The 19350-nt window shown below is 39.4% G+C and overlaps 1 protein-coding gene across 1 annotated transcript in view; it reads left to right on the top strand.

Annotated features, from left to right (window-relative positions):
- The window catches only part of LOC139728996 (transforming growth factor beta-3 proprotein-like), a 51954-nt gene extending 43016 nt beyond the window's left edge, over nt 1-8938 (top strand). Inside the window, exons 3-4 of the mRNA XM_071639922.1 lie at nt 3332-3442; nt 4190-8938. Of these exons, the coding sequence (XP_071496023.1) occupies nt 3332-3442; nt 4190-4683 (605 nt within the window). The 3' untranslated portion in view covers nt 4684-8938. The remainder of the gene's footprint in view (nt 1-3331; nt 3443-4189) is intronic.
- The last annotated feature ends 10412 nt before the right edge of the window (nt 8939-19350 follow it).

Genomic DNA, 19350 nt, shown 5'->3' with positions numbered 1-19350 from the left:
CGCGGAAATATGCAAATTTCGGCTCACTCGCTCGTACTAATTTAGAGTACTAGTATTATAAGTCCTAAGTTTGTTGGTATAAATCGTTATCTATAAGGTCGTCACTATATCTTGATTAGAATTGTAGGATTTAATAAGCAAAAAATGACAAGAATTCCATGTTTTGTAAGCTGAAATAGAAAAATTTTCGGCTCGCTCGCTTCGCTCCCCCGTCAAATTTTATCAAAAATGAAAAAGAAAAAAAGAGATAAGAACAAAACGTGATGATGACGTGGAAATATACAAATTTCAAATTTCGGCTTACTCGCGCGTACTAATTTAGAGTACTTTTGAAATTCCTCATGCAGTTTGTTGGTATAAATCGTTATCTATAAGGCCGTCACTATATCTTGATTGGAATTGTAAGATTTGATTAGCAAAAAAATGACAAGAATTCCATGTTTTGTAAGCTAAAATACCAAAATTTTCGGCTCGCTCGCTACGCTCGCTCGCCAAAATTTATCAAAATTCATTACATTTAAATCACCCTCAAAAGACTCCTTTAAAGTGCTTGAAAAAGCACATCATGTGGACTTTGTTTTAAGTCCCTATACCGGGATGGGGTTGGGGTTGAACACTTTTTCAGAAATTAGGGGCGCAATTTTCGCGCTTGCCCCGGGCGCCGTTTTCCCTAGATACGCCACTGTACATGGTAACATCGTCGCAAGACACGCGCTCTGTGCGGCGTGTGCTCCACTCATGTTATTGTTCGTCTACTAGTATTTCCATTCTTCCCCTCTTATCAAAATCTCATTTGGCAGACTCCCACCTTCAATGAAGGATGTTTATGTATGCAATCATTGTGCGCAGACAGCCTTGACAATACACTATTTTTAAATTTCCCGTGCTGTTTCTTATTTTGTCCCCCTTCGCACTGTGTTGATAAAATGTAAGCACATTTTCGTCACCCTGATGCCGTTATCGACAAAACTAAGCCGGCATCTTTAGGGTGTGATATGGCGCAAAATGTCACGTACTATAATATCCTTTCAACTCCCGCGATACTTCATTGTGCAGCACCGGTTATGATAATGAATTCATATTCTCTTGTACGTCAGTGTCGCAGTTAGAATCAACTTCATGCTTGGAAGAAAACCATTGCAATTTCATAGGACTACTGCCTAAGATTTGTAGCTTCGTTCAGACGTACACAATATCGCGGCACTGAACTTTGCCCGGGATATTTTTTCTGGTCTCTTCTATCATAAGGGTCAATTAACTCGATCTAGGCTTTTTCGTTGTTGCTTGGTTTTCTTTTGTTTTCTTTCATGAAAAATAACTACCTCGGCGGGAAGCTTGATGTGTGCTCTGGGAGCGAGCGCGGTCGCTCTGCTGAGAGAATGCCCGATACAGGTGGCATGGACTGTCTCGTTAAAATCGAAAATGAAGGAGATACAAAGATCCGATGGCAAAATCGTCCGTAAATTATACAAAGTGGAACGTGACGAATTCTGATTCGCAAGGCTGTAGTTCAGTGTCGCCCACATACGATTTTAATCCCTCTGATAATGTTACGGGAAGAAAATCAGCATTGTCTGTGTGTGTGTGTGTTTGTATGTGTATGTGTATGTTGATTTTGAGAGAACTGTCGTCTTTTAAGGCTGCGTGTTTTGATGACGTGCACGAGTCTTCATTACGGTCATTGATAAGAACCTACATGTTCTGAATACATAATAGTGTATAAACATCGACAAAAATAATTTAGGTTGATCACAAGACACTTCTAAGCAGTGACATGTCTTATTCAATGAACATGATGAAGACGAAATGTAAAATTATGGGAAATTTAATTTTACGCTTTTGTTATTTTATGTAGGCCTATAACAAGCATGTCTTCTACAAAACTTCTGTATTTATAGTGGTTTTCTGCTGGAGAAGGTATCAAAGTTATATTGAATTGAATGGAATTAAAACTGCACATTTAAGTTCCCCTTCACGCGCATAGACGAGGACAAGCATTATATGATTAACGATGACAATCCAGTCATATTAGTTATAGGTGTTTCGTTTTTAAAACTGTTATGATTGTCTCTACATTTCTCCAACCAGGAATAATTAAGGGTCATACGCAACACATTATACACATAGATGTCAGATGATAGAAATAAGACGATTCGGTACCAGTACTTGCTAAATGCTAAATATTACCCAAGTAATTGCAGCAACTCCTGTCGTTAATTTACAAAACACTCGCCCCAACAGCATCTACCACCACTGGTAGCACCCGCCACCATAACTACGCTGATCAACACCACGGCAATTATCACGTCACCTACAACCCCAACTACCACCACGCCACTCACCGTTAGCACAGCTAAAACTACCATAACGTCACCCTCAACCACAGCCCCAACTACCATCACACCACTCACCGACATAGCCCCAATTGCTACCACATCACTCACTACCTCGGTCCTATACAAACTACCACTTACGCCATCTACCACCTCAGTCCCAAATATCATCATGTTACTCACCACCTAAGCCCCAACTGCCATCACGTCACCCACTACCACTGTCGCAACTATCAATACATCATCCACCACTAGCACAACAACTACCATCTTACGTCACCCACCTCTAGCACAGCTCCAGCTACCGTAACGTCACTCACCACAGCCCCAAATACCATCATGTCACCCACATCCACAGTCCCAACTACTATCACGCCTCCCACCACCACGGCGCCAATTACCATCACGTCACCCTCCACCACAGCACCAACTACCACCTCAGCCCCAACTACCATGTCACTGACCCACCCCTACCACAGCCCCAACTACCATCACGTCACCCGCTACTATAGTACTAGCACAGGTCCAGCTATAACGTCACCCACCACCACAGCCACGACTACCATCACGTCACCCGCCACCGTACCATCATCTACCGAACACTCAACGCCATCACCACTTATTGCTTTGTCAGCCCTCTTCTGAGTGTCAGACGATATATTGCCACCAGAATGGGGGGGGGGGGCACTTTCTCATACTTGAGTACACCAAGTCTATGCTCGAGCACAGCGCAAAGTGTGTGCTTGGATAACAGCATCGCACACAAAAGTCTCAGGTTGCTCACACTCCTCGAAGGAACGGCTGTGGAGTGAATTCTACCTTTAGTAGTAAAGACATCAATATTTCCTCGACAGCGGACGTATAGTCATACCATCATTTTTTAATGGCGTCTAATGATCAGTTCACTTTCTTTCAGCGCGTCTGATGATCAGTTCGATTTCTTTCAGCGTAGTGGTAACTGTATCTATTAATATCTTTTCCATTTGTCTTGCTTCCAGAATCAAATTTGGGCTTCGAATTGAACCTGAACTGCGCGGACTATCTTCCCCCATCAACGACCACAGCTTCCTCCACCGATGGTAGCCCCAGGAGACATGTACTATTTGCACGTAAGTTGCTGCCTTTGGCCTACGTCGGAAAGTGTTATAATTTGCTTATAATGACTTGACACTTTAAACTTTTTCTTGCTCTCTCTTGTCAATGTCCGACAGGACAAATAGGCACCACACATGCATTTCTTCTTTCCCCCTCATGTTCCCATGCTCTCATTGTAAATACCCCCCCCCCCAACTCCTATCAAGTATCATTTTATCTATTTGCAAGCATATAGATTGTGTGCGCGGGGGTTGCAACGATTTTCAAGCTTTAAGATTATGTTGCAATTCCTTTGCGTGTTCGTTACCTTGAATAATGTAGCTCTCTTAGTGGAATTGTATACTATCCTGTAACTGCTTCTTATCAATGTATAGTTATTGTATATATTCTGTCTTGGCTATATGAGATGTACTTGCATACATTTGTATGCATTCCTATTTTGTGAACACGCATGAAATCTTGAATAAATAAATAAATAAATAAATAAAAGAAAGTGGAAGCTCAGTTAATGGTGCTACAGATACAAAGACGTCAGACATGTGGGAGAGAGGGCATTGTTTATCGTGTGTTCCACAGAGAAAAGTATCTTCATTCTTCATGAGTGTATTCATTCTTGATTGTTTTTCTCGATAGACCCACCGAAAATTAGTATCCGGGTCTACTTTTTTTTGACACGAATTGGAAAATGTGTTGCTAAAGTAGGCCTATCTCACGTTTAGTATAGTAACTAATTATATTTGCTCTGTGCTCTCTCTTTGTAGATCCACGTGGAACGTACCCTAGCATGTGGGACTCGCGCGGTGACAACAACCCAATGCCGGACCATTATGACAGCGTCCACTATCCACGGCTGATCCTCATGGCGCCGGCCAACCACTCGAGAGGTGACGCCGCCAGCGTGCGGCGACGACGCAGCGCGTCCGTGGACGACTCCCTGTGCGACGAGAGCAAGCCCAACTGCTGCCTGCGACACCTCACCGTCAACTTCCGGCGGGACCTCCGCTGGACGTGGATCCGACAGCCTAGGGTGTACACGCCCAACTTCTGCGCCGGATCCTGTCCGTACATCCTCAGCGCGGATCAAAACTACGCGTCCATTTTGTCGCTGTACAAACACCTGAATCCCGACGCCAGCCCGTCGCCGTGCTGTTCTCCTAGCGCCTTCAAACCGCTTACCATTATGTTCTTCAACAGAGGTCTTCCCGAAATCAGAGTACTCAACAACATGATTATAGAAAAATGCAGATGTAGCTAGTCTCAGATAGACACAGAAGTACAGTAACAAGACAGAAAGTTATTCCGCAAAATAAGATGATATCACCGAAGGAGAAAGTCGTGGATTACCTCCTGTGGTTTAACAAGACATTTGCAGCGGATGTGATCTCGTGAATGGTGAAGTGTTCTGAAGCAGTGAGCGCGTATTAACTCTGGCGCTACTCTGGATACGTCTACGTACGCCTCTTAATTATTTAAGACAACTTTCGAAACGTACTAGCGGTACTACGGTCATTCAAAGCCACGACCAGCGGATCATTCTGTGCTTTCGTGCGGCTTCTGCGCAACACATCGGATACCTGTCGTCACCATGGATGTGTGACCAAGCTTATCATGATATAGCCCATATTCCAGGGATAGGCCTAGACCAGACACCAGAGTTCTAAGTCTGAAGTAAATTGAAGAGTGTGGAATATCACACACTTCAAAGACAGAACATTGTAAATGTGTAAGAGAGTGTCAAGGTGCATGTTCTTAATAGGGCTCTCCAGCACTGAAGATGCAGTCACAGTATGTACTGAAGCAGCACTTTGACTTAACGTGTCTTCACTTACAGACACCCTTGACCCAACGTCGGATCTATCTCTATTTCTGGAATATGGGCCATGGGGTTTAAGTTCTTCATCCATGCTTTATTTTTTTTTCTTTCTCTCTTTCCCTTCGAGAACTGTACTATTAATCTATGATTATTATCATTGCCAAATGAAATTAGGTGCACTATTACGACGACTGCCTTAAGTCACGGCAAAGCTAAAGCGGATTGTTCTTGTATTCTCATGAATCAGAAAGCGATCTCTATACATGTACAAGTGAATACTCGCTTCTTTTCATAATGGGCCCGCGCTATGAAGTACAAAAAAGGAAGTTGTTTGTCATATGGTACGCAAATAATGGAAATATCTATTTCTTTCTATTCTTTCGGAAAAAGGATATTTGGCAGGTGGATTCTAAGTATATTCACGTAAGTGAATGGTTTAGTTCGTGGGCCCGATATCGCGCCATGTTGGAGCATGTTCTGCTTGCAGTGGGGTACTCCCAAAGGTCTCTGTGTAGACAATTGGCTGTGAACATGGTGGCGTACCACAGGTGCATTGGTGAGGTGCATTAAGCGTGATGTTGAAAACATCCTTTGATCAATTAAATCTCAAAGACATATTGAACGTATGGTGCGTGTGATCAATCAGATCAAAGAATTTGAAGTTTTACGGTTCCATGTGCATACCTTGATTGGCTGGCGAATCTATCGCCAAAAGTAAGCACACAGAACTTGCACTAAAGACGCATGGATGACAGCATTGGCATGCAAAAGATCGAAGTGATCATTACATGGCAGTCGAACGGCATCACCTTTAATACCACTGACAGAGCCATATTCGTCTACGTAGAACCCAGGGCAGCCAGTCCATTCCATGTTCATTTGACAAAACATAGGATCGGATGATTTGTGTAAAAGCAGACATAACTAAAACTGTCTGTTCTGGACAGCCCCAAACGTCTGTGACGATTGGCATAAGATGCGCCAGTATTTCGTCTGCTTTAATGTTACGAGTTTGATGTCGGACTTGCCCATAAGAATGATTTCTTACCCCACAAGCCGCCTCCCCGCCAATTTGCCGCGACCGTTCTCCCTACTATGTGTGTGGCCGACTGCCCAAGCGCTGTTTGATGTGTTGAGTTGCGTAGTTTCCCTCAGAGTATGGCGCTACAATGTATAGTGGCTCCATGTTCATAGCTAGGATGTTCATGGATTTTTCTTTGTGCGTATCTTAGAGCAAAGGTTTGCAATCTGTCGTCATTCCAAGTTTAGAGTTCTTTCCCCCTTCAACCTCCGTCTTCACAAATATTGAAAAAAAAAGTCGTGTGTTTGGTGGCATGGGAGGAAGAAATAAAGAAAGCTGTGTATTGGCAGAAGACTCATTATTTAAATCAGTGGAATTTCTCTTCCTGACTCAACTTCGCTGTCATGAAGGGGATGTGAATATATTGATATGGATATTCAGTGTTATTTTCGAGCCAAAATAAGGAACTCGACAAGTAGAATATACATCCATGTGGAGGTACAGCGCGTACAGGACAATTGCTCTCATTCCTGTCCGTGACATATATATAAAAAAATCACATGCAGGAAAATGAGGGCGCTTGATTTATCTGTCAAAGTTCAAAGTTATGTAGAACACATTTTTTTTTTTATTACACTGCCAGGCTTTTTTATTACACTTTCTTCTGTTTCAGTTGAATTATCCTTCTATAACTGAATATGTTTCAAATATCAATATTGGTACTTTCATTGACTGGATATACTTGTCTTCACGGAGATGTGTTTACCGACAGAAGACAGCCTTCGTATGAAACGTGTGAGCCTGGGTATGATTCTGTTCATCCCCTCCGTAACCAGAAGACGTTTAGATCAGGCGCTGTTTAGATATAGTGCAGGAAACAAAAAGTGGGATCGGCCATGTGCATGTATTCAACTCCAAGGATGTTAAAGGGGAAATCCAGTCCAAATATAAGTTAGTCTGATAAAAAAAGAGCAAAATCTTACGAGTTCAAAAGTAAAAATTTGACTGAAATCGGATGAAAAGTAGGGAAGTTATGACATTTTGAAGTTTTGCTAATCTGCAAAACAGTTTTTGTGCAGTGGATATGAATATGCAAATGATTGAGCTAACCATGTCATATCCTCACAATTTTCCATTACAAAAAATGACGAAAATTCAATATTTTTGTCATTGAAGTCTGAAATATGATGTTATTCCTGGTTGAATAACTTCAGAATAGTGATCAGTTTGATACATCAGGATTTGAGCCTCGGGCATAATTGCGTTTGAATGAAAAAATTGAAATGTCAAAATTTTAATATACAAACTATATGTCAAGTTGAGAGGGAATGATATGCTCACTTTGCCGTTTGCATATTCCTATTGACTGTTCAAGAACTGTTTCCCCCCAAAATAACAAAACTTCAAAATATCGCAACTTATCAGACTAACTTGTATCTGGACTGGATTTCCCCTTTCAGTGACTGGTAAACAGGCATTATTCAAGTGTAATTCTGTTCACTTTTTCTTTTTAAAAACTCAGTTTTTAAATTCTTCGTCAAATGTCGCTTAAAGAAATGTCTTCCTTTACCAATCCCTAAACGATCATTAAACGATCAAACGAGATAATCGTGCCAAAGAGAGTGCCAGCATTACGTAACATAAGTGTCAGCGTCAGAAAAAGGAACGAAAGATGGCGACAAGCAGTCAGTGTGTACTGAGCGCTTTTTGTGCCTATAATACCTGTTCACTCTGAAACAAATTTGACCGTTTTCTTATAGTACGATACATGTACAATGTCTTCCTGATTTATGATGACAACCGTTTGAAGTAAGTGAATAACTCAGACGTTGAGTCCGGATGTCGATTTGGAATGAATGCTTTTTCATGAATGTTAGAAAATGTTGTGCATGCAGGTGCCGCACGCCTGCCGCCGTAATCAATATTGATATGTATTCTATTGTTTTCTTTTGAAAAAAAAAATATTGTCTCCTTCAAACTTAAAGGTCATCGTTCAGGTGCTAAAATGTGACAAGGAGGTTGACACAAACATGTTATATTGTGTTGATGTAGGGAAACGGTTTATTCAGTCATATTAATCAACGACTCGAACGGAAACTACTCGAGAATCCTGTTTGTTGGTTTGTTTGTGTGTTGTTGTTTTCAACCATTGAACGACATCGGTCCTGCGCGGTGAAGATGAGGAGTGGTTACAGTAAGTTTAATTTCTAATAACTCACGTGCAACATCTTGAATTTGAATATCGGAGTTGATACTTGTGATTACTTTCTCAAGATATCTGTACAATGTTTATTCATACTTTATGCAATGCCAATTCTTCACTGCGAGGCGACCATGATTAGGAAATAATTGGTGAGGGTGGGTGGGAATTAAGAGGGGAATTTGAAGATCCAGTGCTGATGTTTTGATGACTGGACCTTTAAAAAAAAAAAAAAAAAACATATCTTAAATTTTCCGCCAAACTCTGTGTTGGACGAAATCCATTCAATGTCCACGTATTTTATGCATGTCTGTTTTAATTGCAGTACCAAATTCTTGATACGCATATCATCAAATGTCTGAAAATGCATATTCTTAGTTATGCTAATTGCTATTTCATGTCCAGTGTTGTTTCATATGTATTTTTTTCTTTTGTCACTCTCTGCGTGTATGTGTCCCCTAGGGATAAAGTATAAATGTGTCACTGTTGTATTGTACATCTTGAAGATAATTATTAAAATTATGTCAGTCTACGTACTATAATCAAACGTTTTCAACTCCGGCTTTTGATTTTTTTTTTCCCCGTGGTTGGATTACACTACTGGTTTCACCTCTCCGTGTGTTTGCATGTTTTGACACGTGTATGTCTGTGGGTTTTCGAGCATGACGTCAAGGGATTATATTAGGCCCAATACTTTGTCTCGATATGAACTTTTGTCAATTATCAGCTCATGAAAATCACTTACAGGAAAATAGGCTATAACCCTAAAACAGATTAATCTGCTTCGTTTAGATTCAAAATATCCTATATATCTGGATCTGTTTCAATAAAGCACTTATCCCTTTGCGGAATAGTTTCCAAAAGCTAACAGCAAAAGGTCCTTCATAAGTTGTTGATTTCAAGGAAAGAAATGCAAAATCAGCGTGCAGACGACGAAAATGAATGATAGAGGATAGACGACACTGGAATAATCATTTATCTAGGACAGTGATAATAATCCCTCTTGCGGTGTTGATCCATACCTTTAACTGACAGCAGATAAAAGTTACACTCGCTTATCAAAGATAGCTAGCTACCCTCCCGTGGCCCTTAATATGATACATAGGCCTACTGTTTAGACGATAAAGCCGGTTTTAATAACCTCGCAAGTGGCGGAGGCAGATTACGAAGCACCCCCTGCAGCGCCTAGAATTCGGACGCGGCGGGAGTCTCCGAGCTCCCGATGATTGCGCATTACGCGAATTACTGCGCGTTCCATATTCATGGCTTGTCGCTAAACCTATCACACTCTTGCTTATTGCGATAGATCTCCCCCTCTCAAGCATTTTTTTCCCCCTGCGAGAACCACTATTGACAATCACCGACGAACCGCAAAGTGTCCGCTCTAAGAAATGAAGTTGTTATATTCATACACAGAGCTTCCGGTTTTTCATTAATATCAGATCATCAGTGAGATTTGACGGTTCGACCTTGAATTAAGACTTTCACTGTGATCAACTACTGCAAACCAAAATGACGTAAACTTGTCAAACATATTAATATGCATTATTGTTAAACCAAATTTAAGTAGGCCATACATCTGAATCAACAATTTAAAAACAAAATTAAATCAAACAGTCCTCTTCAAATGATAAAAGGACAAAGGACGCCAAAGACAAGCTTGTATAGATACTCATCACATGCTTTCTTCTAGTTCACTTTAATCAACATATTTTCCCTTACACCATTGGTCATTAGAAGACAAATGGAATTGATAACACGGATGTCATCAAAATAACGATAGAGCAAAGACAAAAATAATCATAAACCTGTCGTATTCCACCGTATGCTGGCAGGGACGTACAGTAATTACAAGCAGTCCAACACAGACACATCCAAGGACAAAGACTAAAACACAATAACACATACAATCGTATCGATACCATCGTTTCTGTTGGAATAGTCCACGAGGAAGTTGACGAAGGGCCTGACCGCTCTGAAAGCAGCAGGGGAAGACGAGGCGACATTGTAGGTCACGGCTTGACAGGTCAGGGGTCAAAGTCACATCTGACCTTGGCTTTTTTTGCCTTCCATTTTCCTAACAGTAAGTCACCCCGTTGACGACCAGAAAAGAAAGGTTAGCGCTAGAATGGTTCAGGAATACTCCAGGGTGTATTTTTTTATCATTATAAAAGGCACGAGGTGTCTGTTTAAGAACTGAAATAAAAGGTCAAATGGAAGGACCATTGTCAGGTGAATATCTCGACATAGATCGAGAATGAGGCCCCGGAGAACTACCGTACTCAGAATTCAGGTGTACACGGCATCTGGTAGCTCATCACCTCCTTACGGACAGCTACGTGCCCCACATAGCTTCCTTCTGCTTGGTTTCACTACAGTGATATCTTTTTTCCCTCTCTCTTCATCTCTGTTTGTACGTAAGTATGTACAATATGTATGTATGTAATCATGTATGTATGTTTGTCTATATTTATATACATATATCCGAATGTACTACATGTTTATGTATGTACATGTGTACTTGCATGTGTGTATGTAGCCTAATTGTTGGCCTGCATTAGTATAAATGAATTTACTATGTGTATAATTCCATTTGTATGTACCTATCTTTCTCTCCTGTATCTGTTTTGTTTTCAATATATTTATTTCTATCTATCTTGTTACCAATAACTGAAAAGTAGAACTTACTAGCTGCTGGTATTTTAGTTGTGATCACTGTGGAAAAAGTTGGCTGAATTATCATTCTCCTCTTTTTTTTCTTCTTTTTTTTTTTTGGGGGGGGGGGGGATAACAGTTTAAAAACAAATGTTCACATTCAAGCAACATTCAAAACAAACTTAAAAAAAAACACACTCCAAAAAACCCATACACAACAAACACAACTTCACAAGTTTTCCATTGGTTTTTAAGGCACAATATATATTTCATCTCATATTTATTTAGTACTTTCATCACTTGATGCCAAATGGTACTGATTGCCCAATTGATGACATGAATCAACTGAAAGGAGAGAAAAAACACACAATTTGACAAAATTTAGGGAAGCTACAGGATTTAAAAAAAAAAGAAGAAAAAAAAAACATATTTACAAGGAATAAAACTTGATAGATATTCATAAATACACAAAAACACACAGGATCCCATAGACATGAAATGGTATTTCTAATATATGTATACAGAAAGCTCTCATGAAAGGGCTAAAGTATTCCATAACATGACAATATTGTTCGATGCAAAGACATAAATCCAATTCTGTTTTTTAATCTTCATGCATTGTTGGCACAACTTATGGTAAATATATGATAATTCTAAAAAAAAACCCAAACTTTGGCATTTTTAAGCGATAACTGCCCATAACCTATCCCCAACAAAAAGAAATAATATGTACTGCTTATTGAATCAAACAATGTTTACTGTGGTGCACGCACTGTCCTGAAATAATGCCTTGTATCCATCAACAACTGTAATCTATTCAAAATATTTCAAGAACATGGATGAAATTACAGCTATGTCCAAGTAAAAGCTATTACTCAATGTGAAATTTGTTTGTCCTGCCATAATTCAGTTCTTTGCCTGTCTTCTCCTAATAAAATGTATCTAATGTAATCATTCAAACTTCATACAAACTGAATCAATGAAATCTGAATGTATGAAGAGTTAAGAAAATAATCTAGATATCCCAGCTCTTTAGAGAAAATGTGAATTTTGGCATACTTTCAGTTATCAACTTGAACCCACTGAAACTCTTTGCATGATAAAACATAACTGAATGCACTGCATACATCCTGAATACATTTTTTTTTTTCATGTACAGTACAACTGTCCTTGACAACCTGCTATTTTACCATGGAATCATACCAAAGAAGCATACATAACAAAGTAAAGAAGACCATCGAGTATATCAAGGTGTTTTTTTGGATGCATCTTAAATGCTCATACTGTGTAAGCACATTCTGAGTATATGACACACACACATATCTATGTGACTGAATGTAATAGTATAAGAAGCACACATATCATAACTGTAGCAAAATATATCGATATTCTGAATATGTCATAGCTACACTGTATTTCGTTCAGCCTTTAAAATGACACACAAAGCACTGAAAGAGAGAATAAGGAATGTGTGTCCAAACAAGTGAGGTTTTTCTTCAGGGAAGAGGTTGATCCTATCCATGAACTTGAATTCTAAGAACCAAAGTTTACAGACAGATTAGAAGGAATGAAATTGGAGTTCAAAGTAAGAAATTGATCCAAACATGAAAAGTGTTCAGTAACAAGATATGGTTGCAATGTGATATGTCAAAAATTCCTACCCATTTTTTTAGCACATGAGAACCTGTTTTGAGTTGAAGCTCATGAAAAAATGAAAAAAAAAATCTTCATTTGACCTGTGTTTCACTTATTTCCTGTTCTTACCCGTTCATGCATACCAATACCTGGACAAAACAATGAAAACTATGCTCATGATTTTCTGAACCCACAAATCCTGTCTATTCAACTTATAGATGCCCTGCAAAAAAGTATTCCAAGTGATGATACACATATCATGTATGATGAAAATCAGCTATTTGACTAACATTTTCAGCTCACTGAGCCCAAAGTGACTAATACCACATGCTACTCTCCTGTGAAGTACACACCTGTGGAACTTACAAACATTTGTGCTACATTTTTGGAAACCAGTCATCTGTCCAATATAACTAACAAAGAACGAGAGCACCCGATGTTGAGTCTTCTGCACACTTCATGTTCATAAAACGATCTACATGCTTTGTTTTATCTCAATATATCAATATGTACTTAAGATATTGCGATTGAAATTTATGTGTTCATGTCAGCATGAGAGTGAAAGACATTCCAACATTTGGCATGACAGTTTTTTGTTTTTGTTTTTTTCAATGAATGAGAACGAGTGACAATGTATTCAATACAAGTAGCATTGAAGAAAAAGCAGCAGTCCACATTATACATGGCTGATGTTGGCAATTCAGAATGTTCTCATCCATTTTATTTCACATCAATACAGAAGCTTACACTACATGACAGAAATGAAGTTCATTCCATCATGGCTTGGGGCAAAAAAAATGACACCAACAGAACAAAGAATAAACATTCTAAACTACAGGTGAACCCTCTTACACATGAATTTCAACATCAGCACAGACAATAGTACTTGTTGAATATTTCATACATTGTACATCATAATGTGGCTAGGGATAAATTTATCATATTTCAAGGCAGACGCTCTTATTTGCAAAACCAACTGTTTATGAATTTGGTTACCATAAAATGTCTGGCACTAGGAAAACAAGCTGTATCATCTACTTCCTCCCCCCCCCCCCCCCCCCATCTCATTCCTTTGGTATTACCCAGCAGCTTAACACATCGAGGACGGGCTGACTTTACTACAACACGCATTTCCCATAGACACTTGCCCGAGTATACTTGGGACTCGTCCTCAACGGGTTAATTTGGAACAAATTTTTAATTTTGAGAATAAAGACCTTCCATTTTTGCTTAATAACCTTGAGCATGCTTTATTTATTTCAAGAAGTACTGCAGAATAACCACTCAATGCATCATGAGACTGAAATAAAACTCAGCTCTAAATTGATATTAAAGACACAACTGGAAAAAATAAAAATAAAATGACTAGCAGCCCTACAATATTCTAAATAACTTCATTCAGAACACTGGGATTCAGACTGTTAGGTGTGTAACATTCAACACTGACAGAACACAGTGTTGCCTAGAGAAGCACCAGTGGCATTACACTGTGTAAATGTCCAAGTTTCATGCAGTCGTGACTGTAAATGACACTTAACACTCCTATTCTGTCTACTGTAACAGTTGTGTTACACTACTACACAGTTATCTCCCTCTGTGAAAGTGTCTCTGGGTCTCACACTGTGGTCATGGTGTATGTTTTGTACACCAGAAAATTCTGTGTAGCCAAGGTGTCGAGTATGAGCACGGTGAACCCTGAGTGACATTTTATTTATACATCGAACACCATGCCATCATAGCGTTACAAGTATACACCAAGGTACTCTCTCAAGTCAAGGTGTTGGGCAAAATGGAAAGAAATGTGGAAGGATATTGGAATAGAAATGCACAATGACACACAAACTTCTACTAGCTAATTTTTCTGATACACATGCCCTGCTCTGCTGCTAATCAACATAGGTCACAAAGGAATGTTCTTCGAGGAATAATTTCGATCAAGCTTTCACACGATGCTTCACGGGGTTTCCCATGAGTCATTCTTATCAACGCAAACCTGCCTCAATCTAATACCAGCGAACAGGTGGAGTCACACCACAGAACGGTAAGTCGTCGTCCGCCAATTTGTCTGGATATCCACACCGAGGTTTGTGAGTGTGGTCGGCAGGTGCGCTCATCTCTGAATAGACACAAGCTGTCAGGTGCCGGTGTTGTGTTCCTCACTGATGTCACCATCCAGGAGGCTCAGAACACCATGGATGCGCTTTCATTACCACGGCGACGTGACGGTCTGGTCAGTGGCGGATGACTTGCGCTTGTACTGGACCTGGACGGTAAAAGACAAAGCGTACAAACCATTCTAGCCAATAATTTTCAGAGACTGAATGGGGATGGGGGAAATCAGAGCCTCTGAAAATAGAATTACAATCTTTACCAGCACTTCTCTTTTTTGGCAAGGCACTGTAGTGCAGTGATACTGTATAATCAGAAATTTTCACGTGCTTTTTCATTTTGCGAGAGCCAAGATTCATGACATAAAATGCACGCTTAAGTTCTTGTCTACACTATATGCATTGAATTCCAGTGGCAATTTGCAAATATTTCATGCCCAAAAAAGTCTGTCAGCTCTGAGAAAATTTCTTGCTTTACACTAGTAATGACATATAAGCACACAGCTACAACATACATTACTTCTCCCATACTCACAAACACACATTCACAAAAATAAAACACACATTTGCTCGACAACTTGACCCTACAGAAAGGTTAAACACTCATGTCTTTTCCTGTCGTACATTAGTAAAACTGGTGGAACGGTATTCCCACTCCAACCTCAATGATCATCAATGTCAGCCGTTGTCATCATCAAAACATCCCATCTCATAGTACATTCACCCCAATCATGAAACCTCAGCTCAATCCTTGTTATCACTCCCCAGCTCGACCCCCCCCCCCCTGCAATTTTCCTATCCTGCTGAGTGTGAATGACATAGAGACTACATCATAGATACGGAAGCAAAAAAAAAAAGGGGTGGCCTAAGAGATACAAAGTTAGCTGGGAGGGGGGGGGGTGGGGTGAGGGAAAGAGAATGACTAGACAAAAATTCTCAGTGTCATTATGTGGGGCACTGAAATCCATGGCAGGTTGAAAAGGTTACTGTACATTGCCTAACGAGTCACATAAAGCTGCTGAATGAAAATAAACATCACTCTTAAAATCACCAGAAATCCCTGCTGAAATAATTCATACACTTTCAGGCCCTACCATATATGTCAATGTTGATTTATTATACAAAAATATGAATCTACATTATTGAATTAGAGCAGTGATACTTTCTAATCAGTGACTGCAAATGTAGCCCTAAAAAAACAACAACACCCCCCCCCCCCCAAAAAAAAAGTATGGCAAGCCAAGAGGGTAAACTGACAATTTAATGAATTAATAAATACATGTACTTGAATATCATTAGGGGTGCTTATCTTGCCTCATTTCTTCAAATGCTATTACTCAAATATGCTCAAAAGAAGAAAAAAAAGTGATTACACATTGTGCATTTAGTAATTGTTACATGTATGCATTCATGATAACTTTGGAAAAAAAATTTAATGTGGTTATTCTGAGGAAAACCGAGTGGCTTGCTGTCAAAAGAACCAATGGAATGTTGGGTGCAGTGAAAATGCGTGCCAGGTTGGGGAGGTAATTGAGCGGATCTCAGTAATGGGATAGTGGAAAACATTGACTCTGTTCATACCTTAAGTAAACAAACAATACAAAAGCTGAAATCAGGATGTTTAAACAAGCGGAATGATTCTGTGTCACTTAAATATTTCATTTGAATATGACCTGACTTGGGTGTGTGTAGATCACACTTTTCATTACATTCCTTCATGTCTTTCATTACCAACTGAAATCTAGGGACAAAATACATGCCATTGAATATGTTTTTTTTTTGAGAACATGTATGATGGTGGAAGAATCAAATTTGGCATTCTTTTTTATGTCTTTATTCAACAAATTTTTGAACAATGTATAACAAAACACAAAGGGAATACATAGAATGAATCCTTTACAGTGATACCTTTCAGTTACGTATGTAGACAAACTATATTTGTCAAATTTAGCATTCTTGAATATCTTACTCAAAGACTGTACATTGCATCAAAAGGGTAATGTTCCTTTTAAGTTCTGCTGCAAATGGATTTGATATCAAAGCAGAAAAGATCCACCCCCCCAAAAAAAAAAAAAAAATCCCTGAGCAAAGTTTTGAGTCTTCAGTACAAAAGAAAAAGGAAAGAAAAAGAAGATGAAGGGAAAAAAAAGAAGAAGGAGAAGAAAACAAAAACAGAAGTAGTCCACAGTTGCGGATATTCCGAGATTGTATCAGTTCTCTCCCGGACATACATGGTGTCAAACAGTGCAGTTACAAGGTGCAAAACTTCCTACATGGGTGATTAGAGTGAAACTCAAGACAGTCATAGTTATGGCCATCCTGAAATTGAAGGCCTGGTTTCCTTATTTCTTCCTGTTTTGGGATGACAATCTCTTTTTCACAAAATAAACATTCCATTTTTTTTCTTGTTGACAGGAAAAAAGCGTAAAACAGGTGAAGTACCCTAAAACAAGAAAACATTTAGGATTAGAGCCAGTGTCAAGTAAGACTTAAAAACCACACTTCTCAACCAGTGGGCTGTGAAGGTCTCACAAGTGGGCTGTGATGTTGGCCAAATATGACATGAAAAAATTACTTTGTTATCTCGCAGGGTGTTCAGATGCAAAATATTTACACTAGAACCGTATAGCTATACCAAAACGGTATAGCTATACAATGAATTTATACGTCTGAACGCTGACTAACGAAACGACGTATAGCGAAACGACGGTCAGAGCATCGTTTCGAACTAGAACTCGATAACGAATCAGCATTCCATCGTGTCCATTGCGCATCTGAACGTATACGGCGACCATAGAACGGTATAACTGGGTGGGGCTTAATGGGAGTGAACACGAAAGGTGACCTTGTACCTGTCACTCATGACCATTACAACATGCGCAGTGAGAAACTGCACATCTATACGACGTTTTAACGGAATGGTCAAAATTAGCGTCTGAATGGTCTGTCGGCTATACGATGATTCTTTATACGTCATTTCTTTATCGAGTTTTGGTATAAACTGGCTTGCGTTTGAACAGGTGATAACTTGGCCTTAAAAAAAAAAGAAAAAAGTATAAGCTTAAGTGGGCCTCAGGTTGAAAAAGGTTCAGAAGCACAGATTTAAACATCTACAAGAGCACTACATTTATTGAAAACAAAACAACCTGCAAAAGCCTAACTTTCTCCACAATGTTTTCACGTCAACATAAGCTGAAATCAGGATAGCTTTATGCCAAACTAATAATCATGAGATTAAGAACTTGCCCCTACAATTTATGAGAAAGAAGAAGAAGAAGAAGAAGAAGAAGAAGAAGACGACAATTCCCCGTTTATATCTCCTTTGAAATACCACAACAAAGCGTTCTGCCCCCTGTCCTTGAATGTATGGGGTGCTAGAGATGTAACATTCAGTGTTCACGCAACTGTGTTAACTTTCAATTACTTCTGCCCAACGAGAGACCATTTCAGTAAAGACACACAAGAAATCAGAAGACTGATATAGTACAGTACTGTATATGGCAAATATTTCTTGAGGTCTTTATTTTTTGTGAATTTCGGGTGGCGGGTGCTATTTGCGAATATAAAAACACATGAAAATATCCATTTCTATAACGACATGAATGTAACATGTACGCAAACCTGCATCTCTCCATTCAGTACTGTACTCCACAATCGCCAATTTAACCACTCACAAGATTGACGGGAAGTACAGATATGCAAAAAAATTAGACTTGCTAGATATATGGCGTACACAGTATGTGGAGTGCAGTACACTCAAAGTCAAACAAATATTAAAAAGCATTGTAAAGCTGCATGAACTTGACTATGAAGACTTGGCAAGTCTCCCAATGACACCACATGGTTACTACAGTTCTCATGGTGAAAACACCAAATCCCTTCCAAACCAAAAATGTCTTTGCTCTTTTGTTGGACGCCCATGTGTGACGCGAGGCGGGAGTGTTTGGATGGTACCAATAAAAGATCCTCGGATGGGACATTGTTAGCTGAAAGCCCCCTGAAGCATCTTAACACGCCAAGCGTCAAGGTGACAAAACACGGGGCATGGAAATGAAAAACTGATCATGCAACCAAGCAAAGATCCTGCAATAATGAGGGTTTTATTGCAAAAAAATGTGCAAACAATGCACAGGTATTTACATGTACATCTCCTCTGATGCCAACGTGATTCCAATCCATTACACACTGTGATTACTCATAATGACTCACTAGGATAAATAAAAGAGAGATAACACCTGAATAATAGGATAGACATGGAAATTCCTCTTTAATCACCAAGGATAAACCTGAATATTTTCTTCTTGAAGAATCATTCACGGCGTAATGCAAAAGACAGTCGCGCTCCAGTAAGTTTAGCAGTGCACACTCACAAAAAAGCTGATTCACACGCCTTCATGCGAATCTGGGCCTGAAATATTCTTCTTCCTGTGTTCTTACTGACAGATTCATTTCATCCCCCTCAAAAACAAAACAAAATAAAGCAAAACAAA

This window comes from Diadema antillarum, unplaced genomic scaffold (genome assembly GCF_040938485.1).
Source record: "Diadema antillarum isolate AM-2024a unplaced genomic scaffold, OU_Dant_1.0 seq00000209_RagTag, whole genome shotgun sequence".
Classification (NCBI taxonomy): Eukaryota; Metazoa; Echinodermata; class Echinoidea; order Diadematoida; family Diadematidae; genus Diadema; species Diadema antillarum.
This window is presented reverse-complemented; position numbering and strand designations above follow the sequence as displayed.